This window comes from Fundulus heteroclitus, chromosome 18 (genome assembly GCF_011125445.2).
Source record: "Fundulus heteroclitus isolate FHET01 chromosome 18, MU-UCD_Fhet_4.1, whole genome shotgun sequence".
In the NCBI taxonomy this organism is placed as follows: domain Eukaryota; kingdom Metazoa; phylum Chordata; class Actinopteri; order Cyprinodontiformes; family Fundulidae; genus Fundulus; species Fundulus heteroclitus.
In genome coordinates this window covers 36,150,872-36,178,696 of record NC_046378.1, presented here as the reverse complement: position 1 = coordinate 36,178,696, position 27,825 = coordinate 36,150,872, and the positions used below count along the sequence as shown (strand labels likewise).

Below are 27,825 nucleotides of genomic sequence, written 5' to 3'. Positions count from 1 at the left end.
CTCCTCTGTTTTATGTTGTCTATGCTTGCTTTGCGTAAAAGGCTTCCTTCTCCCTTCTCTCAAACCATCATCTCTGTCCAAAATGTGAACATTCTGGTCCTCAAACAGTGTCTTTTGTTCCTGAGGTGCAGGTGGACAGCAGAGTCGAGTCCAGAGGAGGAAGCTCTCCTCTGCTGAGACGTTGTTTGTTTTCTATAATATAAGGTTAGATTGTTTACTGTTTCCCAGATGCTAATATAAGGTAACTTCCACACGCTGTAGCTACTTCAGGAGGCTGCTGCGCTATCATGCATGTTGCATCATGTGTATGTAAATAGGCTGGAGTCTTTTCCACTGTTAAATATTTTCTCTCTGTGCTTTATTTACTCTGGTATTTACTTTTTTATTTATTCTTCTATTCTTGCAGTTTTAAGAGCTTATTTAGTTTATTCCTTTTTCGTCTTAATTGTGTTTAACTGTCTTTTGCCACTTTCACACCTGAATTTCCCCACTGAGGGACAACAACAGGAATTCTTATAATTATTTCAATCCAACCTGAAACGTAAAAAAAATCCCACCATCATGCTTTTTTTTTTTTTTTTTTTTTTTTTTAAAGAAAGGTGAAGCCAGAAAGGAAAACCTGCAATGTTTGGCATAACAAGCCCGTATCACCATGCTGCCACCACCGTGCTGCAGCTGGTGTGAGACGTTTGGGTTCCTCCCAATATCTCTGTGTATGTATGTATGTATGTATGTATGTATGTATGTATGTATGTATGTATGTGTGTGTATGTATGTATGTATGTATGTGTATATATATATATATATATATATATATATATATATATATATATATATATATATATATATATATATATATATATATATATTTCCTGTTATATGAAGGTTTAATCATACACATGAGAATAGTCCCCAGTTTGGACAGAATATTCCTTTTCAGCTAACTCATCTCTAGACATCTGGTTTAGATTTGCACATTGCATCTCACATGTTGCATATTGTAGCTTTGTGTGTATGTAAATAGGCTGGAGTCTTTTTCACTGTTAAATATTTTTTCCTCTGTGCATTATTTACTCTGGTATTTACTGTTTTATTTAATCTTCTATTCTTGGCGTTTTAAGCGTTTAGTTTGTTCCTTTTTTTCGTCTTTGTTGTGTTTGTGTCTTTTGCCACTTTCACACCCCAATTTCCCCGCTGAGAGACAACAACAGGAATTCTTATAATTATTTCAATCCAACCTGAAACGTACAAAAATCCCACCATCATGCTTTTTTTTTTCTTTTTTTTTTTCTTAAAACAAAGATGAAGCCAGAAAGGAGAACCTGCAATGTTCGGCATAACAAGCCCGTATCACCATGCTGCCACCACCGTGCTGCAGCTGATTGTGAGACGTTTGGGTTCCTCCCAACATCTCTATGTTGGTCCCAGAAGTCTGGTGCTTCGTCCAGAAGCAGCTTTGTAAACACATTTTGTGCTTTCTGGCTCTTTAGTGAGGAGAATCTCCTTCAATTTAAAGTTCCTTTAAATCAAGATTAAAAACACATTTGTTTAGGATTGCCTTCAACTGTTCTAGTTAACTGAATCACCACTTTTTTGTTATTTTTTTCTATCTACATTTTATTTCTACTTGCTTTTATTCTGTTTTTATTTTGCTATATTTTAATCATGTAAAGCACTTTGCATTGTCTTTGTACTGAATTGTGCTATATAAATAAATTTGCATTGCCTTCAACCCTTCCTGATAATCAGCGCCTCCTCTAACATGCATCATGCTAGCTGGGTGTCTGCTTGTTTCTCTGAGCTTCCCTGTGAATCTACAGCTTTCTCCAATATTTCCTGTTAAGAGTCATTTTTATTATTCTCTATATGTTTCATGTTTATTGCATTTACTCATGTATTTACTCATTTGTACTTACTTTTAAGGTTTGAGTTTATTCATATGTTACAGAGTAAGGCCTGGTGCAAGAAACAGCCTCACCATAAATATGCGAGCGCCATCATATCTGTGATGAACTGCACCCAGCCATCTGTGTATTCTCCATTTCCTGTTCACTTCACTGAATGCTCTATTGTTAAAGGTTGTTCTGCATACCTGAAACTGCTAGGTTATGATGTGAAAGGTCACACTAAAGTATATTTCCCCCTTCCTTAAGCTCTGCAATGAAACTAAGGCCCTCCCTTTTTTTGAGATAATAAAAAGTACAGCAGCAGCAGCAGCAGAGTGGATTTCAGAACAGAGGAGAGATGTAATGCAATTCATCTCTGCTGGTCTCCTTGCAAGATTTAACCCTGTTGTCTCTCTTCTTTGTGTTTAATGAATGTTTTAGGTGTTGCGTCTCTGAGGTCTTCCCACTCCGCCCTCGTGTTCAGGATTGCTGCAATAAAAAAAAAAAAACAGCTTCCACAGATTTTGTTTTAAACAGCTTTATTTACTTCCAAGAGTACATGTTGGATAAACAGTAGTAGAGATACAATAAAACATTATTTAACCCGCTCCCTCTGCAAAGAAGAAGAAGTGTAGAGCAGAATCAGCCTGAAGGTAACAGTCTAAATTAGTTCAATGAAGGTTTTTACTGCATGAGGAGAAGGCACAGAGCTCTGTGTAAGAAACAACCTGGCAGTTTTTATTCAAAGTTTGGTTTGCTTGCACTCTGACACGTTGAACGGTTCACATCGATTTATGGCGTTATTTTTCATCAAAACACGCTGCGGCTGAGGCTCCAGCCGACTTTCAGTTCAGCGATTTGAGGTATAATTCGTTACGAGTCGTAAAATTCAGACTTAAAAAGAAAAGAAATCTAGTGTTTTAATCACATTTCTAACAAGCATAAACACGCTAAGACTACTTTTGCTGGGCTAATAATGGCTTCAGTAAAGCGGGTTAGTAAAATACATAATTTCCATTAAACACTGGAGGAAATCTGCATGGTTTTCCAGCCGGACGCTCCTCTGAGGAGGCGGTTCAGTCACTGGGAAGTCTGGGAGTCAATTACTAAAACTTTTCTGTGATTGATCGCTTCGCATTAGCTTATAGGGAGTGTGGGGTGAACCCCGCCCGCCTGGCACGTCAGGAAGATCTAATCAAACGCCACCAGAGTGATTTTTTACGGCCGGTGACCCAGGATTTATATTTGACACGGAAAATAAACTCAAACTACAGTTAATGCATTGTTTTAAAAAAAAAAAAATAAGTATAAAAAGTCATAAAAACATGCCACTGAGATCAGGATTGCCACTGATATTCGCTTCTTTTTTTTTTTTTAAACAGGTTTTTGGTGTAATTAGGAAAATAAAACGAGAGAGAGATTATTGTGAAGATGTTTCATTAAAGAAACATTTTTTTTTTTTTTTGCGAAGTTTATCTTTAAAACAACAGAAACAATTAAAAACGTGATACATTAGATTTAGCTGCACTGAGAAATATGTTCCAGAATGCGCCCCCCCCCCCCCGCCCGCCCGCCGCCCCACCTTCGCTCCACAGGTGGCATCACCTGCCGTTTCTCTCATTTCATCGGTGGCGGGCGGCGCCTCGGCGGCTCACAGGTTCACAGCGTGGCGAGAAAACCCAACGTTCTGGAGCGTCACGCTTCTGCTAGAAGCGGCGAGGGCGGCTCCACCCCTACAGCATGGTTAACGCAGCACGTGCGAGGCGAGGATCTTTTGTGCGTACAGGTTTGTGGTTTGTTCAGATGTGTGCGCTTAAGTTGCTGTGCTGTTGTTGCTGTTGTTTTTGTTGCAGACGGGCTCGGCGGTGACCCCTCGCGCTCTGGTTAGCGGAGGCCGGGCCGACGCCGGAGCCGCTTCAGGTCAGCGGCGACAGCGGCGGCGACAGGTCAGCCGGGCGAGGGATGAAGATGTCCCTCATCAGAGCTGCAGGAGGAACGGACAGGAGGATTAATCTGGGCTCAAAGCCGCCTCCATGTTTTTTATTATTACAGTAAAGATGTGGAAAAAGCTTCAAAATGTTTTAAAAGGTGAATATCACGCTGAAAAAAATAAATAAATAAAACAATCCAACGTCTAATTATTTTAGCTCAATAGGAGAAAAGTCCAGTGTTAAAAAAACAAAAAAACAATTGTAAACAAAAATCACTAAGAGCACAATTAACAATCCCTGTAACTAAACAGAAAAAAATTAGGCATTTTAATATTTTTATTTCAATAGATTAGCTGGTCTATGGACATTTAATCATGTTTTCCTGTTTCTCTTAGGAAAAAAAAAAAGAGTCAAACCAATAAGAAATGTAAAGATTTGGAGTTTGTTCAACTCTACTAGGACTTTACCTGTAACTGAGTGATTTGCTCAGTCTGTGATGGTTTGGGCCTGATTCTCTCCAAAAGGCTCGAGTTGTCGGAAATATTTCTTAATATGGGATTTATTTATCTATTAATTTTTTTACAATCAACAGATGTCCTTAAACGAGAGACTTGATAATGAAATATTTTCAGTGTGAAATTACGCTGCTGCAAAAATAATTAATTTGAAGCATTTTTCAGGATTGGGCTGCAACATCATTATTATCATCAATATTAAAAATAAAAGTATTATCATTATTATTATTATTATCATCATTATTATTATAGTTTTTATTAATAATAAAATTATTATTATCATTATTATTACCCAGTCAGAGTTCTGTTGCATCGCCGTTAGAAAATTCATACTACAGATATTAACTCCCTGATATTTAAAAATCCAATCATTTACTTTGGATGCTGAAAGTATCAGAAATAATCCACTGTCAACCTCATCTGTTTTGTTACCTGCTTATTTTGCCCAAAACATATGAAAGAATAATAATAATAAAAAAAACAACTTAAATAATTATTCTGGATCTTTATGGAGGGGCTTTTAAGTGCTGTATTCGTCTGTGGCCAGCAGGGGGCGACAGACCGAAGCGTAACTGTTTTAGGTTTATTAAAGAGTTTAATTAAAGCATTAAATCATTAAAGCAGTGTGCAGATGCACCGAGTGAGCGTCCCGTTTGTTTTTACCTGCCGTGTCGCACAGTTCTGACACGCCTCCCAACACCGGGTCCCGGTCTGTGAGCAGCTGACTGCGACCCGAGACCAGAATCAGGTCCGGCTGGTCGCTGTCTTCCAGGGAACCCTGAACACAAACAGATTTCCACATTACCGTATGAATCTGAAGCCAACAAACGTTTAAGGTGTCAGATTATTCTCCCTTGGCTCAGAGTTAAAACGGTGGGTATGTTTTTTTTTTTTTTTAATCTCCATCTATTAATTATTTCTGTAATAAATACCGACAGGTTTTAGATTTTTGATCCCGATGATCAGCCTGAGGTCTCACTGGGACCGCTCAGAGTTATTCCTTATTCCTTCACCAACAACGTGGGTGACGTTGTGAGACGTCAAGACATTTTTAGACGAATGATGAACAAATAAATTCAGAGGAAAAGCAAAAAAAAATTAAAGAATAAATCTGTAGAAAAAACCCAACGCTAAGTACGACAGAGAGTCTGTGATAATAACGTGGGTCTCTTTTCCAAAAGGGCCCAGGAACTTTTATCTATATCAACGCTTTTATAATAAAAATGCTGTCAGAAAGACTTTTGTCCTCTTTTTTTAGTTTTAACCTCAAATCAGCCGAAAGAGGAGTAGATATGGAGGTAAAGTCCTGTGGCTCCTACATGTTTACAGCTAACTAATGTTCCAGAGTGGAGCGGATCGTCCGGCACGCACCAGCAGCCTGTGGCTAAGGAGGAGGTCCTCCTCTATGGAGGACGGCTCTTGCTTCTGCCTCTTGTCCTGAAGCAGCAGCTGAGGCGACGCCTCTCTGTCCGAGTCGTGAGTCCTGAACGAGAGACAGACAAAACGATCAAAATAAAAGCATTCAAACGGTGCATAAACAGGTTTAAGAGCTACACTTACAGCCACGGCTGGATTCCTCTTTTATTTTTTATTTATTTACGCCATTCTCTTTTAGAAAGCGGTCTGATTTATACACATTTCTTAGAAGAATCAAACAAAGCTGTGCTAGATATGTAGTTCCTGCTCTTAGTTGCCCAAATTAAATAAATATTTAACAGTTTGTTGTCATTTCAGCTGTGTGGATAAACAATAATGAATAAGATATATATAGAAAAACAGCCCTGTGCCCACAGTTCAGTACGGTGGAGGGTCTGTGATGCTGTGGGCCTGTTTAAGGAGGAAAAACCTTGTTAAAAGTCACGTTTTTACTGCTTTTAACGTTTAGAAAACAGCTGCCGTGCATTTATTTGCTCCAGCTGCCTGAAAAGATTCAGCAGGTTTTGCAGCATGAAAGGAGGGAAATGTTGCCTCTGGCGCCCTCTCCAGGACAAATTCTAAACTTTCCTTCAAAACTTGAAATAAGTTTTCCACAATAATGTATGAAATTATGCCCCTGAAAAATATGGTGAAACATCTTCAGACACATTCCCTTCCCATTGTAGGGCTGGGCGATATGGATTAAAAAATAAATCTCAGATTTTATCATTCCAAATCCGATTAATCAAATTTTTTCTACTTTTTGTTTCATAAAAAGAAATTAAAGAAATTATCTTAAAACCTTGCTTTTTATGTCAAGTATTTCATCAGGGAGTTGACCTGAATTCAAAGTGCAACTAAAAACAAGCTGAGAAACATGTTTGTAAAACAAGATGGCAGCCGTGCCGTTATAAACAATAAAAATATAACAAAACATTTGCTGCTAGTGGTATTACACATTGAGCTAAGAACAGGCTTCACTGAACTTCAAACTAAGTTAAAAAAAAATTTAAGTAAATTAAGTACCTCGCATTATGGTAAAAAAAAAGTTTCCACTTAACAATATTTTGACAATATATTTGCCCAAACATATATTCAGCATCACATGCTGTTCTCTTCATGGAAACCCAATGAGTGTATTGGCAAAATAAAATCCAGATTTTCCAAAAATGAAATCTTAAAGAATTGTAAATTCGAATTAATCGATTAAATCGATTTATCGCCCAGCCCTATCCCATCGTTTTTTTATTTTTTCCTTTCTCCTGGCTCTGGATCTCGGTCCTCAGGAGGCGTCTACATGCATCCCTGCCTGCTACCTTTTTTATTCAGGTGTGCGTCTAAAGGTTGACGCTGGTGGCTGTCAGTCGGACAGGAAGCGCCCGGCTCACCTCTTCCTGCTGACGGCCACCGCTGGAAGCACACGGGCGCCATCAAACATCAGCGGCGAGGGTTTGTCGGCTTCCTCGGGCAAATCGCTGAGGAAGGTCAGCTGGAAGTCGTCGTCCATGGAGATATACGGCGCGTACATCTCCAGCTCCTTGCCTTCGATGTCCTGAGCAACGAAGGGGAAATGTCAGGATTCAAACCGGCGTCAGACAAGCGAGCGTGTTGTGATCTGATCACTGAGCTATATAATACACTGGAGTGCTAATCACCGTCTGTTTGAACGAGTCGCTGTGAAGCCACCAGCCGCCATATTGGTACTCCCTATTTTCCCCCAGTAACTAGGGAATATGTGCGCTACAGCATCGAATAACGAGGATTTTCTCATGTTCAGGGGGGGCTTAAGACTTTTAAAATGTCAAATGCCATATACTTTTATGTTATGCTCTAAAACTATCAAGTACTGAGAAAGTCATGTGCTGAAATATTTTGCATTTTATTTATTTAATTATATATATATATATATATATATATATATATATATATATATATATATATATATATATATATATATATATATATATAACATTTATAAATACATAATTAACAATATACAAAAACATATATTTACATATATGTATACATATATACATATATACATATACACATACTTATATATACATATATATGTATTTAATATGAATAACATGTATAATATTTCAGCACCTAATTTCCTAGTAGTTGATAGTGTTAGTACATCCACTGACTGTAGAATTACCTGTGAAACGTTTTCACTCAGCCAGAAAACTGCTTGTTGTTGCAACCAAATCCTGTGGGATTCTGTGAGAGTAGGGAGTAGCAAGATGGCGGCCAGTGACTTCAGTTTTTCGGCAAAATCAGCACTCCAGTGTATTATATAGCTCAGTGGGTTCTGATGCTGTAACCGACCCCCCTTACCTCCACGGCGTGTTTCTTCCTCTGAGTCTCCTCCGGGCAGACGGTGAAGAACTTCTCCACCCCGCTGGTGTCCATCACCTCGTCCTCGCAGGCGCTCTGGGGGACCAAACGGAGCTCAGGCGTTAGAATCAGAACCGCACGCGGAAGCTTCCGGTCGGCTAAGGCGATTTAACGACGGCGCGGGTTACCAGGTCCGGCTCAGAAGAGGCGGCGGGGGACGAGGACGGATTCAGGCCGTCGAAGATGGGCGACAGCAGCTGCCTGAGCTGCGGGCTGCACAGATCTTTGGGATGGTCCGGAACCACGTCTGGACCGGGAGGACTGGCGAACGACAGCTCGACCGGACCTGACGGAGACAGAAGGCGCTGCGTTTAAACCGACCGGCCCAATCAACCGGCAGACTGACGGCAAAAACAGATCTAAAAATAAGTCAAATGTCCTTAAAATTAGTGTTTCTGTCCTAGATTTGAGCAGGTAAATAAGATTATCTGCCAATGGAATGAGTATTTTGACCCCTAAAATAAGATAATTAGACATCCTGCACTTGAAATAAGATGATGGAGATGAGTTGTTCTGATTTTAAGTGCAAAAATCTTATTCTATTGGCAGCTCATCTTATTTATCTGCTCAAATCAAGAAGAATACACTCATTTTAAGAACATTTTACTTATTTTTAGTTCATCGTAGGGCTGGACGATATAGAAAAAAAGCTTATCGATAAAAAAAAAATGCATATTGATCGATATCGATAATTATGGAAAATAGTTAAAACCATATTTTATGTGCAGCTCTGCCTGGACATTTTATGATATTGCTAAATGATTTAATTTTAATAAAGAACACAAACACAGAATTCCAATTAAAATCTTTGTTTAACCAACTTTTTTAACCATAACAGAATTTTTTTTAAAGAAAAATAACTTAAGAGACCTGAGTTATGTTATGAAATACTGACAAAGAATAAACTAAAGTGACCAGTAAAATGACCAAAATAAACATATCAAATAAATAAATAAAATAGCCTATTTAGGTGGGAATAGTCCACTAGTTACTCAGGTTTCATAATTGAGAGGCTGACGCAGGGCTGAGGTCCGAGGTTGTGGCGTGCAAGGACGCAGACTGCAGCTCATTTTGCACTGATTCTCTGCACTCGTTTTACACACAATTTAGGGAGCGCTGTTAGAGAAAAAATTGCATCCTGGAACTTTATATCGTGGATCAAGAGTGGCGAGTTGTTTGAAGCCAGGTTTTTCAGCTGCAGACAACAGCAGCATATCCATCACTATGAAGCATTTTACTGCATGCGTTATGTCCTTATGCCGCTTGGACGCTTTTTCATGTTATCACAAAGAAGGGAGCCCAGTTTAGCTGCTGTACCTGCTTTATTTTGGAAGAACTTCCAGAAGATTACTAAGAAGACTAAGAAGACGAGCAGCAGCGCGGGGCTAAAACGGCTCGCGCTGCTGCTTACGTGATGAAACAAGTTGGTTGCGTTACCAGAATTTGTTTTTACTGGTTCCTTGCAAGTTTTACAAATCACTGTGGTTAATTTCTGTCAGGCTGGCGAACTAGTAAAACCCCGTTTTGGGACCGTTTCGCTCCTTGCTGCGACATATTCACGTGCTCTGTGTTGTGGTTTGAGAGGGCGGGGCTTTGTGACGGCGTGCCTGGGTCCGCGATTACGATTGGTCGAGAGGAAGTAGTGACAGCAGCATCAGCTAATATGATAGGCTGAAAGGAAGGAAGGAAAACTGTTTATATATCGAACTTTTATTGACTATTTTTTTCTATCGCGCCACACGTCTATCGATCGATATATATTGTTATTGAATTATCGTCCAGCCCTAGTTCATTTTGCAGTGCACGAGGCGGTGGACGGCTGCCTCACCTCCTGCCAGCGGCGCCGTGGCGTCTCCTGCCTCCGGGTCCAGCTGCAGCAGCTCCTCTGGCCTCTCCTTCAGTTTCAGGAAGAGCTTCACCGAGCTGCCGGAGTCCTCGCCGGCGGGCTCCGCGTCCGACTCGCAGGTGTCGGATATCCCGCTGTCCTCGGCGGCGCGGTCCGGGGACTGGGGTTCGGTTTTGGGCAGGACGCCGCAGCGGGTCTGCTCGACGGAGAACACGACGTCTGGCTGCTCCACGGCGCTGCAAACAGACGAAGAGAAGGGCGCCGGTCAGAGGAGACTCCATCCCTACATCCCTACATCCATCCCTCCTCCGGTAATAAACGGCGCCCAACGCACCTGAGGATGAAGTTGAGGCAGACGACGGCCTCCGGCTGAGACGTCTTGTTGTTGTAGAGGACGGTGGCCTGAGTCTCCGCCCACACGAAGCCGCCGCCGTTGGCCAGGAAGCGGTAGCGGCTGGTGTTCACCTGACCTTTGGAGAGCACTGGAGGGAAAAACAGACGAAGACGATGAACTCTGACGACTCTTTGCTTTAAAAACTGTTTAATGTTGCAAAGCGTAATTTTTTCTGAGGGAACGGTTAAAGTTCGGCTCCAACATGGCCGACGCACGGCGCCATTTTTAATGTTAAATAATCACAAAACTTCTGTTTTCCTTTTCACGGCATAAAGAGTAAATGTCTCTCCTGTAACCGAGAACCGTATAAAGAAGTTTAACAATAATCAAATCATTTCTTTGTTACTAAAGAAATAAGAAATAAAGAGTCTGTGAGGATTCATCCCATCAGCCACCATTTAACATTTTAACTTTTCTCACATATTTCATATTTTTATAAAAATCTTTTTTTAATTCATTGATGGTTTATTTTGTAGACAATTAGGTATTTCAACATTTTATTAACTTGTTAAAAAAAATTCAGTTAAAATGTTTCCCATGATTTAATCACATTTTTAGATTGTTGTTGGTTATTTTCAACATTCAATATTTTGTTTCCTTTCTTAACTTAAATAGTTTTATTGTTAAATTTGAGTAAATCTCTTTCAACATGTAATTTCAGGTTCTTATTTTTATTTGTCTGTGTGAACAGATTTTAATCCAACATTTGGGATTATTGTGAATTATATATGGCCTTTGACTTTACACATTTTATTTAACATACTTTAAATGTATTACTTCATCTATATACTGTATTTTTGTGCTTAATATTTATATTTTATATAACAGTTTCAACATATTTTATTTATAAATGTATTTACTTCTACTATTTAATTTATTACTAATATTTTTCTGCTTTAATTTAAACATTTTTTGTCGTAATTTTTATAAGTTTTTTCACATTTCTCTATTTTGTTTTTAAATCTCTATTATCTATTAACAGCTTTATCGACATTCTTACACCATAATTATTCACATCCTGCCCAGAAATGCAGACTCACGTGTGTGCAGACTCTTCTTGATGCGATCGCAGTCGAGCGTGTGATAAAACTCGTAGGCCGAGCGTCCAATCAGGTCGTCCGGTTTGTATCCCACCAGCTCCGTGACCCTAAAAACACGTAGAGGTCAGCAGAATAATTTTTTTTTTTTTTTTTTTATTTTCCCCTCTGGACCCATGAAGGTAGCGGCGAGGCTCCCACCTGCCCTCGCAGTGAGTGAAACGCAGGTCCATGGTGTGGCGCGTCAGGAAGGTGCAGGTGTCCAGGGGGAACTCCACGCTGGACGGGTGAGGGATGGGCTCGCACAGCAGAGTCATCACTCTGCCTGCAGGGGGCGACGCCGAGCTGCCGCCAAACGGACGGATGTGGCCTGTGCAGTGGAGCACCTGGGGGGGTGGGATGATGTCATAAAGTAAAAATAGTCTGGATTAGACCGACATCAGGCTCTGGATCTTACCCAACAGATATTTGCTGACCAATAAAATTAAAGAAATATCATTTAAAATAATTCATAAGTTTTACCCATCTAACAATCATATTGTCAAAAAATTTAAAAAAGACATTGATGTTATGTGCACTTTCTGTTCTATGAGGGTTGAAACAGTAACCCGTTTGTTTTGGCATTGCCCTTTTGTCCAAAATCTCTGGTCTGACATTTGTAATTTTATTGCAGAAAAAAAATTGAGAAAGATTTCAAGTTATTTTGGAAGGACGTCCTTTTTGGTTTTTATGGCCAAATGAAACTTTCATTATTAATTTGATTATTCTCTTGGCAAAGTTTTACATTCATAAATGTAAGTTTGCACATTCCAAAACATCTTTTATTGCTTTTAACAATGAGGTCAAAGCAATATGTCAACACGATTAAGTATTCTCTTAATCAAAAGGCAATAAAAACTGTGAATGTGTGTAAACAATTTAATATCTTTTTGTAAACTTGTACTTTGGCAAAAATGTGATGTTTTTTGCTAAAAAAACCCTGCAATGGTGGAAACTGCACATTGTATTATTTTTTTCAATGGAAAGGAATGTTCATGTAAACTGTGCAATTGTTGAATAAAAAAAAAAGGCTTTGATAAGGCAGAAATGTGCAAAAAGCTACAAAATATCGACCAAATAAAGCATCTGAAAATAAAATATCATTATTGTTCTCCTGCAGCCAGTTCTGATCCTTTATTGGGTCTGAGAGGGAACATCTGCTGCAACGTGTCTGGGCTTAAAGTGACACAGTCTCACCCCCGAGTCCAGCAGGACGTTCGCTGGGATCACCGGATGAAGTGTTGACGGAGAGGAACGCCGCGACACCTTGGCTCCCTTCCAGAGATCCACTTACCGACTCGTATCGCTTTCAGCCTGGACCTCAGCCCCTTGTGTGGGACAAATTTAACTTCTACGCACCCCTAACCCTAAAAACACAGCGGTGAGGACATCTCAGCTGGTCTGGACTCTGAAAACCTCTCAGGAGAAACTCTTCGTTTCTATCCTCTGTGTACGAATTTAGGGTGTTTTGAATCAACAACAGACGGTTTGGATCCCCCCCCCCCCCCCCCCCCCCCCCCGACCCAGATAGCACCCCTCCCACCCTGTGTAGATGAACTTACCTTCCAGGTAGCAGATTTAATGTTGACGGTGCGCCCCCTGGTGGTCAGGGTGCTCTTCATTCTCAGGAAGAAGTTCCTTTCGCTCGGCTGTTCTGCCATCAGTTTCTTACTCAGACCTGAAAACGTTAAAAGTGAACATCAGCGTTCCTTAAACAGAAATCATGCAGAAAAAAAAAAAAAAAAAAAGGAGAAAACTTTATATTTGAAGGCGAAGAAATGTATTTTTTTGGACTATAAGCCGCACTTTTTTCAGTTTGGCCGATCCTGCGACTTATATATCAGTAAATTATACAGACCAGCATGAACCAAGAAGTACACATTACCGTCTGTAGCCACAAGAGGGAGCTCTAGGCTTGTGAACACTATCCTGCTCTTGTACAACTTAAACATTAATTGAAGCATTAACATATAGAGAACAAAGACAGAACACATGTTTCTCTGTTTCATTAAATTGCACAAAACATTGTGATTGGTCTGGACAACTTACTAAAGTAATTATAGTGGGGTGTAGGTTTTATTCAAGAGTGGGATTGTGGTTTGTAAACGGACAATTTTACGAAGAAATTCTCCATGGTCCCTGCGCCTCCCGATGACGTCACATTATGGCAACGCCACTCAAACAAACTACATTGAGCCCGCGGTCTGCATTTGTAACGAATCAATTTTATTTAGTTAATTTAGCGGTTTTCTTTTTCTCAAAAGCTTCAGGCTTAAACATGAACATAGAAAAGGTGAAATCTTAGCAATTCAAAATAATCAACCCACTTTAATTGATAAAAATGAGGTAAAATATTTAGATATAATGATTAACAAGGACCACACTGGAAGTTATATAACAAATATTCAAGCCATTTAAAAAAACAAAAAACAAATATTTGACAGTTGGCTCAATTTTTGGAAGAATATTGTTAACAAAAACGGAAGGGATAGCCAGATTAATTTATCCAGCATATATCTTAAATGTACCAAACACTACAATAAAAAATTAATCAAATTCATCACAATTTCATCTGGAATAATAAAAAACATGTGATCAGAAAGAACGACATAGTAATATTAGTAGAAAAAGGAGGAATAAACGTTACTGATTTTAAAGTGATGAATGCCGTGATTAAATTAAAATGGCTGCAGACTTATTAAAAATTTAAATAGTTTATGGTTTATTTTCCCTTCACAACTTTAAAAAAAAAAAAAATTGGAGGAAGGAAATTTCTCTTAAGATGTAACTTTGATCCGGCAAAATTACCGATTAAATTGTCAGAATACCACAGAAGCATTCCAGAAAGATGTTAAAAGTTTTCATGCGGGCATAATGTAGTTTGTTTGAGTGGATTTGCCATATGATGACGTCATCAGGAAGCGCCCGAGTCGATCTGGTACCTACACCGGTTACAACATCGCTGATGAATGTGAGCTTTATGTTGGTCTGAAACATCCGTGTCATACTGTTAGCTTACCATGTAGCAGCATTGTCCTCACGGTGTAATTTCAGTATAATTTTGTCAACTTTCAGCGCAAACGAGCTGGCGAGAACTTTGAGGGTGACATAAATTTCTAAATAAATGCCACTTATACTCTGGTGCGACATATATATGTTTCTTTCTCTCTATATGATGCATTTTTTTTTTACTGTTTTGATTTATAGTCTGAAAAATACGGTAATTTCCTCCCCGGCTGCTGAAAGCGGGGAGCTGAGCAAAGCCTCGGCGTTGCAGAGAGACAGGCTGCTTGCTCTTTTTCCAAATTAAAATTCCAGACCTTTTCTTAAAACTGATTTTTTTTTCCCCCAAGACCTTAACTTTATGTACTTGTATACTTGTGTGCCTACTGCCTACTTCATTGGTTGAGATTGTACAAACTGTTTATTAGAAATGTTAACTTTTATAGGCTAGTATTCAATGAACAAATGCATTATTCACAGTAAATTATGCTTTTACTGATGAAAACGTTTCAAAACATGAAAATCACAAGTACATGAATTTCACATCAAACAAGTGTTTGATTCCATTAGGCTAATACAGTACGTGACCAGTTAGTAAAAATTATAGTTTTATAGCCTACCTTCCTATTTCTCATTTCACAATGCCTTTGAGCATACTGTAAAATTCTACCATACATTTTTTTTCCCATACTTTATTAAGACTTTCACACAAAATTCAAGACTTTTCAAGGTCTGGAAAACAGTGTTTCAAAATTCGATACTTATTAAGACTTTCAAGACTTGCGCAAGCTCCCTGGAGAGAGGACGGCGGTTCTGACCTGGACGTGGCGTCAGGAGATCCCGCAGCTCCTCCTGATCACAGGGATGAACGAAGTCGTAAATGCTCTGACCCAGCAGCTCCAGCTGTGGACGTTTAGAGAGAAAACCAGGCCCGTCACAGACTGAAAACAAACCCGCGCTCGTAAAAACATTTAGTTTATCGGTTCAAGGTTTATTTGAAGTTCTTCCGCAACGTTTCTGGCGCTGCTCCGATAAAAAAAAACAACAACAAAAAAAACGGAACTGGATGAAAGTAAATGATCAGCAGAACCAGGCAGGATTTAATGATTAAATCAGAGCGGGACACGGAGGCAGGTGACAGAACCAGAGAAGTAAGAACCAGGCAGGACCTGCGTGATGCCGATGTGCTTGTTGACGTTTTCCGTCAGGAAGACCATGTCCCCCTCCTCGGTAATCACCATGATGAAGCCGGCCAGCGCCTGAGGAAAGAAGGCGTCCATCGGATCTTCGTCCTCCTCCTCCTCCTCCTCCTCCTCCTCTTTCACGCTTTCTTCTGTTGGAATAATAAAAGGCTCAGTTTGAATGTGCCGGTAATACTTTATGCTGAGTGGCTGCAAAAAAAAGCATGTGATTTTTAATCAGCATAGATAAACACCGCTGCTGAGGCATGCAGTGAGAGTCACGTTCAGGGTTGCAAAATCACAAAGTCCTACGTCTGCAGTTTAAAAAAAGGCAGAAAGTAGGTTAGAAAGGCTGTAGTGTCCTGACGGACTCCTGATGAGACGGAGCAGCCTGAGAATAACACCTCAGTTTATTTTATATTTTTATTTTTTTTTCTTTCCCAGTGTCCAGTCTATCAATGTGGCAATAAGGATTGATGTCCTAATGCCAAATAGAGCTCGACAGATTTTACTTTCACAAGTGGAGCAAACAGCTTTCGCCATAATGCTCCGCTTGATTTGTGCATGTAAATAGCTTTATTGTGATTCCTGCAGGGAGAATTTCAAATTATATGGACACTACAATGGGAAAGTAGGAGAGTAAAGAAAGAAGAAGAGAAAAAAAAAGAGAAAGAAGAGGTGAAAGAAAGAAGAGATAAAAGGAAGAGAATGATAAAACGTCCTCTGTCTGCTCCATCACCTGGAAAGAGACGCAAAAAGAACAGCACAACCAACAGACATAAAGCAACAGATACAATCGTGTAACACCTTGATGCCATTGCTAAATCATATGTATTATTATTTAAGCTGACATGTGTAATGTGAAACCTGGAAAAAGAAAGTGAAGGAAAATAAATAACTAAATTATAAGCTTACTGTATATGAGTGAACATTTAATACCTGGGACCCAGCACCTGTGGGAGTTTGTGAGAGTGCACTAGTTTAGGTGAAAATTATCCTTAGCTCGATAGTGGTTGTGGAGAACCAAAGGCCCGCCTTCCCCAAACACAGAGGCAGGAGTCAGGGGACCCATAACCCCGGACTCCTAAAGGGGCCCCCAAAGCAGTGCGCCCGAGAGGGGCCATCACAGGAAATCTGCAACCCTTCCAAAACGGAGAGGAGCTGAAAACCTTTCGAGCATTTTTTCCCCGTCTTACCGGGTCGCAGGAGCTGCTGCATTCGCAGGAAGCTGAGGGTCACCCTCATGATGCCGGCTTTGTCCAGGTGGGTGCAGACCCGGCGCGGCAGCGGCAGCGTCCGGGCCAGCTCGTAGAACACCTCCGTCTCCTGACTGCGCCGACATCTGGCCGCATCGCGGGAGCGCAGCTTCCTCTGCTCCGAGCTGCTCCTGCGGGAGGAGGAGGAGGAGGAGAGGGAACGGTCAGGATGCGTCTGAAGCGTCATAAACGGAGACGAAGACGGGGAACGGGACGAAGGATCAGAGCAGGGGGAAGGAGCGGAGTGTGTGACGGTAAACAAAGGAAAGCAAAGCCTAAAATAAAGATCTTTAACGCTACAGCCACACTTCCTTGTTTCAGTCCCCGTCTCATCAGCGGCTGAAGAAATAAAACTTCTCCTTCCTTGGAGAACTTTCATCCTAATCTGCTGCAATTAGGGCTGGGCGATATGGATTAAAAAAATAAATCTCCGATTTTATCATACCAAATCCGATTAATAAATTTTTTTCCTCCTTTTTGTTTCATAAAAAGAAATTAAAGAAATTATTTTAAAACCTTGCTTTTTATGTCAAGCATTTCGTCAGGGAGTTGACCTGAATTCAAAGTGCAACTAAAAACAAGCTGTGAAACATGCTTGTAAAACAAGATGGCAGCCGTGCCATTATAAACAATGAAAATATAACAAAACATTTGCTGCTAGTGGTATTACACATTGAGCTAAGAACAGGCTTCACTGCACTTGTGAACTTCAAACTAAGTTAAAAAAAAAAGTAAATAAGTAAATGAAGTACCTTGTATTATGGTAAAAAAAAAGTTTCTACTTAACAATATTTTGACAATATATTTGCCTAAACATATATTCAGCATCACATGCTGTTCTCTTCATGAAAACCCAATGAGTGTATTGGCAAAATAAAATCCAGATTTTCAAAAAATGAAATCTTAAAGAATTGTAAATTCGAATTAATCGATTAAATCGATTTATCGCCCAGCTCTAGCTCCAATCAGCATCAGGGAACTATAGGGTCAATATAAACGTATGTCTCCCAGTTTGTAAATGTAAGTGAATTAACCCGTATAAATATAAGATTTATATTTGCTCCTGGTTGTCAACTCACACAGATGTTTCCTCTGTGCGAATTACACGTTTAGAAGTTACACCTTTGCAAAAATACAAGTACAAATCACAAATTTACGAGTACAAATCTACAACCCCTGATGAAGCTGTTATACACCAGCTGGTGCCAGTAATGACGTGACAACAGATGCTTCATATGTGAGAACGCCAGGACCGTTTTCTTCTTTCTTCTTCGTCTTTCTCTTCATCTTGCTTAACGGAGGTTGGTGAAAAACTTTCAGGTGCAGGAATGTAAAACAGCTTCAGCATCAGTGGTTGTAGATTCGCACTCGTAGATTTGTGATTCGTACTTTATGTACTGGTAGATTTGTAATTTGTATTTCAAAATTTCTAATTCGTACTTCTAAATTTCTAATTTGTACTTCTACATTTGTAATCAGTACTTCTACATTTGTAATCCGTACTTCTAAAATTCTAATCCGTACTTCTAAATTTCTAATCCGCACTTCTAAATTTCTAATCCGTACTTCTAAATTTCTAATCTGTAATTCTAAATTTGTAATCCGTACTTCTACATTTGTAATCCGTGCGTCTAAATTTGTAATCCGTACGTCTAAATTTGTAATCCGTACGTCTAAATTTGTAATCCGTACTTCTAAATTTGTAATCCGTACTTCTAAATTTGTAATTCGTACTTCTAAATTTGTAATCCGTACTTCTAAATTTGTAATCCGTACGTCTAAATTTGTAATCCGCACTTCTAAATTTGTAATCCGTACTTCTAAATTTCTAATTCGTACGTCTAAATTTGTAACCCGTACTTCTAAATTTCTAATCCGTACTTCTAAATTTTTAATCCGTACTTCTAAATTTCTAATTTGTAATTCTAAATTTCTAATTTGTACTTCTAAATTTCCAATTTGTACTTCTAAATTTCCAATTTGTACTTCTAAATTTCCAATTTGTACTTCTAAATTTGTAATCCGTACGTCTAAATTTGTAATCCGTACTTCTAAATTTGTAATCCGTACGTCTAAATTTGTAATCCGTACTTCTAAATTTGTAATCCGTACGTCTAAATTTGTAATCCGTACTTCTAAATTTGTAATCCGTACTTCTAAATTTCGAATTCGTACTTCTAAATTTGCAATTTGTACTTGTTGCAATGTTGTAACTTTTAAACTTGTATTCTCAGATGAAATGTCTGATGTCATGTGTACGCATGAGTTTAAATTTATTCACGTTTATTGGCTTAGATTTATAAATCCAGACACCTACGCATACGTTGATTTTGACAGTTATCTTAGAATCATAGAATAACGACTGAACTTTAGAGCCATCTGGTTCTGCCTCAAGTAGTTTCTAAAACCACTAAAGAACCACTAAAGACACGATGTTCTGTGCTCGGAGGATGACGACCACAGAGCTGAGCTCAGCAAACGGTTCTGCAGAGCAAAAACAAAAAACAAAAAAAAGAACAGGACTGAGTCCAAATGTCTTAAACTGCAGAGAACAGAACGTTTTCTATTTCAGCTGCTGCGGTACTTCAACCCTTTCTGGCTTTCTTCGTGCTTCCCTCTGACCCAGATCGATGGAGCCGGGACGGGCCTCGCGTGTCTGACTGTTATCGGACCGGAAGCACAAAACAGGCAGAACCGCCTTGGCTTCGGTTCCCGTCAGCAAGCAGAACCAGGAGCAGATTAAAGACAAGAAGGTGATGAGATTAAAATCATCTGTGGGAAAAACAACAAGGACGCCAGATCAGAACATTCCTCTCAGAGTCGTCGGGACACGATGTGAAGCAGCAGCGTGGGTCCGACTGAAGCACCGAGGTTATTTCCAGACCACGGGTCGGCTTTCTGTTCAGGCCTGTAACTCCGCCGCCTCCCAAAGCGCAGCCCATAGACTCGGGTAATAAATGAGGAAACTCCTCTGTGGAAATGCAGCCGGCCCAAAGGTCCACCAGCTCCCAGAGACCTGCAGCCAATCGGGCTTTTAGTCCAGGTTCCCTCAGAGTGTTTGCATGGAAACTGGCTGGTTTAGAGAAATATTAACGAGAGTTAACTAATCTGTGATTCTGATCCGGCTAGAAAAGGTCCAACCACACTGAAAAAAACAGAACTAAAAATAAGTAAACCTTTCGTGAAATGAGTGTATTTGTCCTTGATTTGAGCAGGTATATAAGACTATTTGCCAATGGAATACGTTTTTTCCACTTAAAATAGGAACAATTCATCTCCATCATCTTATTTCAAGTGCAGGATGTCTAATTATCTTATTTTAGGGGTAAAGATACTCATTCCATTGGCAGATAATCTTATTTACCTGCTCAAATCAAGGACAAATAGACTAACTTTGAGAACATTTTACTTGTTTTTAGATCCGTTTTTGCAGTGCAGAACTCTCACTGCAAAAACGGATCTAAAAATAAGTAAAATGTACTTAAAATTAGTGTTTCTGTCCTAGATTTGAGTGGAATGAGTATTGGACCTCTAAAATAAGATAATTAGATATCCTGCACTTGAAATAAGATGATGGAGATGAATTGTTCTGATTTTAAGTGCAAAAATCTTATTCTATTGGCAGATCATCTGATTTACCTGCTCAAATCAAGGAAATATACATTAATTTTAAGAACATTTGACTTACTTTTAGTTAGTTTTTGCAGGGCTGGTTCTGCTCTGCTGTGAGTCGAAGGACCAAAACATGAACGTTTCCTCCTGAACGGGAGTTATCTAAGTAACTCAAAGGTATTTCTCTTTTTTGTTTGCTTTCATTTCAATTTCAAATTTCAATTTAAACATTTTTGTTCTTATTTTGTATTTAATTTCCTTCCAATTTCGGATTTTTTTCCCCCTATATCTATTCAATCAAATAATTCCCTGCTTCGTGTCGTACCGGCAGCTGATCCTGCAGGATCGGACCGGACGGCTGATTCTAATTGAAAAACTGATTGTTTGTTGATCCAGTTAAATCTCAAGTTTTCTTGTTCATCAAATGCATCAAACAGGAAAAAAAAGTCCCAAAAGAGCATCAGAACGCTGCAGGTTTCTATATACGCGGTTAAAGAAATATGCTTCATGAGGAGAAGAATCTGGCGATAATTTTTAGTTGGATTCAAAATCTGCATCTATTCATAAACCTGCATTACGTCTGTGAGGCTTTCTACACTGCAAAAACAGAATTAAAATAAGTAAAAATTTTCTTGAAATTAGTGTATTTGTACTTGATTTGAGCAGGTAAATAAGATAATCTGCCAATGGAATAAGATTTTTGCACTTAAAACAGGAACAACTCATTTCCATCAACTTTTTTCAAGTGCAGGATATCTAATTTTTATTTTAGGGGTAAAAATCACTCTCTCCTTTGGCAGATAATCGTGTTTACCTGCTCAAATCAAGGACAAATACACTCATTTCAAGAGAATTTAACCTTTTTTTTAGTTCTGTTTTTGCAATGTGGTCCGGATTTGCTACATTTATTTGCCGAATTAAAACAAAAACGACCACAAATGTGTGTCTGCTTGCATCGAGAGCAGAAGAGAACCTGAAAGAAAAGCAGAAATCGGCTTCGGCCGGCAGGAGCGCTGATCGGTGCATCTCTAATCTGAGGCTCCCAGGACAGAGAAATCCTTCCGGACGGACCGGTTAAGCCAACCGCCTCGCGCTGCGACTGCATCCAGCCATAAATAAAAATAATTTAAAAAAGAAGGGTAGAGCAAAGATGATGCTGGAAGGAGGAAAACGTAAACGCTGTGCTCGTCTGAGCGAATGGGAGTAAAATCTGAGGCCTGTCCCACCACGCCTACTTCACAATTCACACAGCAAAAACACTTTTCAGTTCAGCCCAGTGGAAAAATACCAGCAGGATCTGTAGCTTGTGACACAAGCGCCCCCCCCCCCCCCCCCTCGTGCTGCTGCTGCTCCTCCTCTGGTTGAGCTCAGGCGTAAACACGGAGCCACAGCGAGGAGGAGGTGGGTAACCCAGTTAAATCTGCAACTTCTGACTTAAGCACCGAGGTTTTTCACAAGTCCTGGGTCAGACGGTGACAGAAATATCATTTATTGAACGTGTTACAGTAAAAGAAAACTAATTTATTAATAAAGAAAAGAGGCGGGGATCGCCTCCTGCAGGCCTCCTCCTGGTCCCCCCCCCCAGGTTCCACAGTCGGGTTGAGCCTCTCCCCGCTCCGCCTGACGTCAACAGGTCGGTCCGTATAAACGCCCGAGGGTCCATGCGGCCGACACGTGAACCAGGGAGCGGGATGTTGTGAAAGCTCCTGCAGGAGGAGCAGGAGGAGGAGCCTCAATCAGAGGGCCTCCCTGCCTCCTCGTTTTAAAGTAAGAAGCACGGCTGGCATGCTGAACTCAGAAACCCCCCCCCCCCCGACGCCTCACATGTTTACCGCGCCTTTCAACAGCACACACACGACCTCAGCGAGGGATCGGAGGTCAAATACCTGGAGCCGATTACAGTCAAAAATAAAAACCTCTGAGGAGATCAGAGGAAAGTCTTCACGAAGCTGCAGACACGCCCCCCCCCCGTTCGCCACTACAGCTAATCCACCTGAAACCGGCCAGAACCGCTACAGAACCCGTTTTAAAAACCCATCTACGGATATTTATTCTTCCACCAACTGATTATTATTTCTGGAGGAGCTGCAGGCTCGGGTGGAAGAGTCTGGCCTTCATGACATAACATTGAGAAGAAAGCCTGAAGAAGTCCAGGTTGCAGAGTTGCTAGAGCTGGGTGATAAAGCGATTTAATCGATTAATTCGAATTTACAATTTTTAATATTTCACTTTTGGAAAATCTGGATTTTATTTTGCCAATACACTCATTGGGTTTCCATGAAGAGAACAGCATGTGATGCTGAATATATGTTTAGGCAAATGTATTGTCAAAATATTGTTAAGTAGAAACTTTATTTTAACCATAATGCGAGGTACTTCATTTACTTATTTACTTTTTTTTTAACTTAGTTTGAAGTTCACAAGTGCAGTGAAGCCTGTTCTTAGCTCAATGTGTAATACCACTAGCAGCAAATGTTTTGTTATATTTTCATTGTTTATAATGGCACGGCTGCCATCTTGTTTTACAAGCATGTTTCACAGCTTGTTTTTAGTTGCACTTTGAATTCAGATCAACTCCCTGATGAAATGCTTGACATAAAAAGCAAGGTTTTAAAATAATTTCTTTAATTTCTTTTTATGAAACAAAAAGGAGGGAAAAAAAATCGATTAATCGGATTTGGTATGATAAAATCTGAGATTTATTTTTTAATCCATATCACCCACCCCTACACGTGGCCTAATTAAAGCCCAGAGCTACAGCAAAGTGAAGCTCTATGGCAAGACGAAGGCTGGTCGCTAAATCAATTTAAAATCGATTAATTTGAATTTAAATATTTTTAAGATTACATTTTGGGAAACCAGGATTTTATTTTTCCTGTGAACTCATTGGTCTTCCATGAAGAGAACAGCAGCAATGGCGAATATATGTTTAAGGAAATATATCGTCAAAATATGGTAAAAAAAATATATTTTTTTTTTTTTACCATAAGATGACACGCTTTAATTTAAGTTAATTGAAGTTAGTTTGAAGTTACACAGCTGCAGTGAACTCTGTCCTTAGCTCATTGTGTAAAACCACCAGCAGCAAACATTTGGTTATATTTTCATTGTTTACGATGGCAGCGCCGCCATCTTTGCCCTCAGACATAAACTCTTTTATTCCATCTTTTATCTTTTGCACGCTCAAATGTGACAAAAAAAAGTTGTTCACGTGTTTTTGTGTGTACTCTAAGCCGGACTTTCATCACAGCAACACGGGGCGATAATAAAGAATCTTGTTTTACAAGCATGTTTCACAGCTTAGCTGCACTTTGAATTCAGGTCAACTCCCAGACGAAATGCTTGACATAAATACAAGTTTTAAAAGGTAATTTCTTTTTGTCAAACGAAAAAGAGGAAGAAAAAAACAAAACGAATAATCAGATTTGGTATAATAAAGTCATATTTTATTTTTAAGCCCTAAGCAAAACAAAGACCTTCATAGTTAGTCTGAGTTGGATCCATTTTGCAGAGAAAATTGAAAAGTTTCTAGTTTGTATCCGAGTAAAGGTGGAAGAGACCGACCTAAAAGACCACGGCTCTGCAAAGCTTCGCCGCTGCGTTAGTTAATGTGCCATTAATAGCCTGAACGATGCTCCTGCAGCCGCTGCAGGGCGTACGGCTGCAGAGGTGATGCAGCCGGAGGCTTGGATTTCAGTCCGGATCAACAGCACACAGGTCCAGCTTTCATTCATCTGGGCAAAACTCCAGAGAGCAAACAGAAAATAAATAAAACGTCATATCTGATAGAACATTTCAACACTTTTAGAGGGCCTGGCCGGTTGTTCTTGTTCTCCTCCTGGTTTTACAGTCCAACCCGTTTACAGCCGGCCTGCTGTGACGTCCCTAAACAGCAGCACTCGGTGTACCCAGAACAGGAAGTGCTGCTTGAAGAACAAAAACCTGGCGCGTAAACAAACACCGCAGCCCGGGACACATTTCCACTTCACATCCAACCACACGGGCGGATAAGATCCAGATTCCAGTCCAAGAATGAGCGCCGCGCGGACACGCCCCTGCATGCCAAGTCGTGTGTGGAAGAACGAGCTTCCCCACATGAACCCGGGGGGTTCAAGAGACGCTGGGAGGCAAAGAAATGTCAGAAAATTAAACAGCAACACCGTTTGTTTCCATTCGATTAAAGTCAGCTAGCATAAACAAGATGCAACAGGTTGTTTTTTTGGGCTAATTTATGCAAAGTAATTAGAATCGGTTGAGACAGGAAGAGCAAAGCAGTGGTAGGTTTAATGCACCGAAGGGGAAACTTCCAATCTTTGAACGCAGTCGGTGTGCTTATGGTTTTATTCCCAGAGCAGCAGAGCAGGCGGCGAGCCGACACAGAGGCGTTCCCCAAAGGCCCGACCGGCTGCGAGGAAGTCTCACGGGTCAGCCCGTCGAACAAAGATCTGGATTCCTGACGAGTTTCAGGCTCCAGGATTATCTGAAAGCGTCGAGCGGCTTTTCAGCAACAACATTCCTCCTCGACGCCGCTTAAACGCCGTTACTGAAGGTCCTGTCAAAACGGGCGAGAGCTGCGCGGTTAAAGACGAGGAAACCAACAACAATAAAGCTGAAATTACAAAGTCAGCTTTATGAGCAAACGTCAAAACTCCTCTGTTTAAATTTAAATCCCTAAAAGACAAAAGGGCACAACTAAGAGCTATTTAGAGTAACCAACTACCCCAGCAGTCACGGTTTTGGACCAGGGATGCACAGATATGAACATCTGGGCCGATATCAATTAGGGATGAACGATATTTATTGGACCAATAAAATATCGGCCGATTTGGTGGATTTTTTATTTTTTTTTTTAAATCGGCCCGATAGGTAAATGTTACGATAAAAATAGCTGATAAATTAATTAAATGTAGTGGAATTTTATTCAGGCAGAGTAGCTCCAAAGCGGGACAATACCTGTGGATTTTGCGTTCCTTACCATCAGGACCCAGGCTTGGCTCTGTTATTGCCTGACTATAAATAAACAAACATGTCTTCCCCAATGTGGTCGTTTTTCCTCGATATTAGAAGGTGACAGCAGTAGATTTTCCTTGAAATTAATGTATTTGTCTTTGATTTAAGCAGGTAAATGAGATGATTTGCCAATGGAATGAGTATTTTGACCCCTAAAATAAGATAATTAGATATACAGAACTTGAAATAAGATGATGAGGATGAGTTACTCGTATTTTAAGTGTGAAAATCTTATTCCACTGGGAGATTGTCACCAATTTCAAGTAAATTTTACTTCTATTTAGTTCCGTTTTGGCAGCGCAGACATTCAGCAACAGGCATTAAACGGCCAACACTGAGCACAGCCCAGGTTGAATGGATTCAAAAGCAAAACAATAAATAAACCGGAAAGAACGATTCTTTATATAAGATTTAGTGTCTTTAAAGATGTGCGAACAACAACAGGAAGAGAGTCAGACTGAAGGAAGAGTCTGCAGCTCAGATCTGACAAAACTCACAGGAACAACAAATTAGCAACAGGGAGGAGTTTCACAGAACACACTGTCCTCGATCAGAGAACAAGCTGTGGCCGTTGTGACTTGTTGCTCAATGAAACTGGTGATTTGAATGTCTGTGTGTGTTTATGGCCTCGGTGTGCGCTCTGAAGTCAGCCTCCCACAGCCCGACTGGAGACATAATCTGGATTGTGGCCATGTGGGTAAACTATGTGTACTGAACAACAGAGGGATTACCAGCAGGTCACCTTTATTACTGTCCTCCTGCAGCAGGAGGGAGGGGGCACAAGCACAACCTCTGAAGTGATTCAGTTACAATTCAGTTCAGGTTATTTATAAATCGCCTCAAGGCGATTACAACATCAATTCTGTTAAATAATCCAGACAGGTTGTTCAAAAAGTTTCCTCTCTAAGGAAACCCAGCAGGTTGCATCAAGTCTCTCCAAGCAGCATTCACTCCTCCTGAAAGAGCGTAGAGCCACAGTGGACAGTGGTCTGCATTGTTGATGGCTTTGCAGCAATCCCTCATACTGAGCATGCATGAAGCGACAGTTGAGAGGAAAACTCCCCTTTAACAGGGAGGAGAACCTCCAGCAGAACCAGAACCAGGCTCATCTGCCTCGACCCACTGGGGCTTAGAGAAGACAGAGCAGAGACACTAAAAACAACAACAACAACAACAACACAAAAACACACATTGATCCAGGAATCCTTTCTACATCTGTTGTAAGTTATAATGAGCCACGTTTACGTCGACAGAAATCACAAGTACCTCCAAGATATTCAGATTAGATTGTGTAAATCATGCAGGATTTTGCATAAACAACTGAAAACATCTTGGAGGTTTGCCCTGAACGTCCTCAGTGCAAAGAGGAACTATTTGACCTCCTCATGCAGCTCTATTTCTTTCTTCTTCTTTTTTACAGGAAATGTTGTAAACAAGCAGTAAATAAACACAGGAGCTGAAACTGAGCAGCCAGTTCTGCTCGGTGCAACAACGTTGATAAGAAACGAGGCTGGATCCACGCAGAGAGCCTCCATCTGTGGCTGTGGCGTAAACAATGGCGCAGACACACCAGGCAGAACCCACCCACACGCCACGCATGGGCCACTTTCACCCAAAAAGGAGATATTCGGTCGGTTTTACGGCGCACAAAGTACAGCTAAATGGATAATTAAGCTTTTAAAAGGGGCAGCGGCGGATTTGCCCGATTTAAGGGAAGCAGCGGCTGTTGTTCGGCTGCTTCGTGGCCCCGCAGCCCAACTCGTTACGGAAATGTCGAGCTAATTCTCCCATATATGAGCCCCTTAAACGGGGCAGTTCGGTTTGAAACAGTAAATAAATCTCACCGTTTAACCGCCACGACCGCGTCTTCCTTCTCCTCCATGTTTCATCAGAACACCAAATCCAAGGCTCTCTGTTTTCTTTACGACGTTGACTGCAGCGCAGAGAAACAGCGAATGAACGGATATCACTGCGCGCTGGAGACACAAGCTAGCAACGGCTAACCACGGCTACTTCCGCCGAGCCCTTCAGAATAAACGTGGCACCAGGCGCTTTCGATTAATGCCGTGAAAAATATGCAGGTTAATTTTTACGGTTCTCTCTTCGTGGCCCAGTATTTAGTGTCACAGAATTTTCCCCCGAACTTGTTGTGATCTTATGTACTCCCACGCTGACATCGTAAATAGGGCTTCATATGATGAGAAATGTGATACCTTCGCGTAGGCTCGTAATTCGGACCTCTAGCTGACGTCACACTCAGCTCAAATGTTATCCACAGCGTTCAGGGCTGACCGCTGTT

General features: G+C 40.5%; 1 protein-coding gene across 2 annotated transcripts; it reads right to left on the bottom strand.

The window, feature by feature from the left end:
- Positions 1-2,408: 2,408 nt before the first annotated feature.
- Positions 2,409-27,505, bottom strand: hif1al (hypoxia inducible factor 1 subunit alpha, like). 2 transcript variants are annotated; one of them, XM_036150316.1, is made up of 15 exons: positions 27,371-27,505; positions 16,845-17,035; positions 15,637-15,800; positions 15,286-15,370; positions 13,027-13,142; positions 11,627-11,811; positions 11,429-11,535; positions 10,329-10,476; positions 9,977-10,230; positions 8,277-8,434; positions 8,089-8,184; positions 7,137-7,300; positions 5,704-5,815; positions 4,996-5,110; positions 2,409-3,870 (listed from the first exon to the last, which is right to left on the bottom strand). In XM_036150316.1, the coding sequence occupies exons 1-15, from the start codon at positions 27,406-27,408 to the stop codon at positions 3,803-3,805; spliced, it is 2,001 nt and encodes a 666-aa protein (XP_036006209.1). In that variant the 5' UTR covers positions 27,409-27,505; the 3' UTR covers positions 2,409-3,802. The 2 variants fall into 2 exon arrangements, with proteins under 2 accessions (XP_036006209.1, XP_036006208.1); XM_036150315.1 differs by lacking the exon at positions 27,371-27,505 and adding an exon at positions 21,490-21,607.
- Positions 27,506-27,825: the final 320 nt, after the last annotated feature.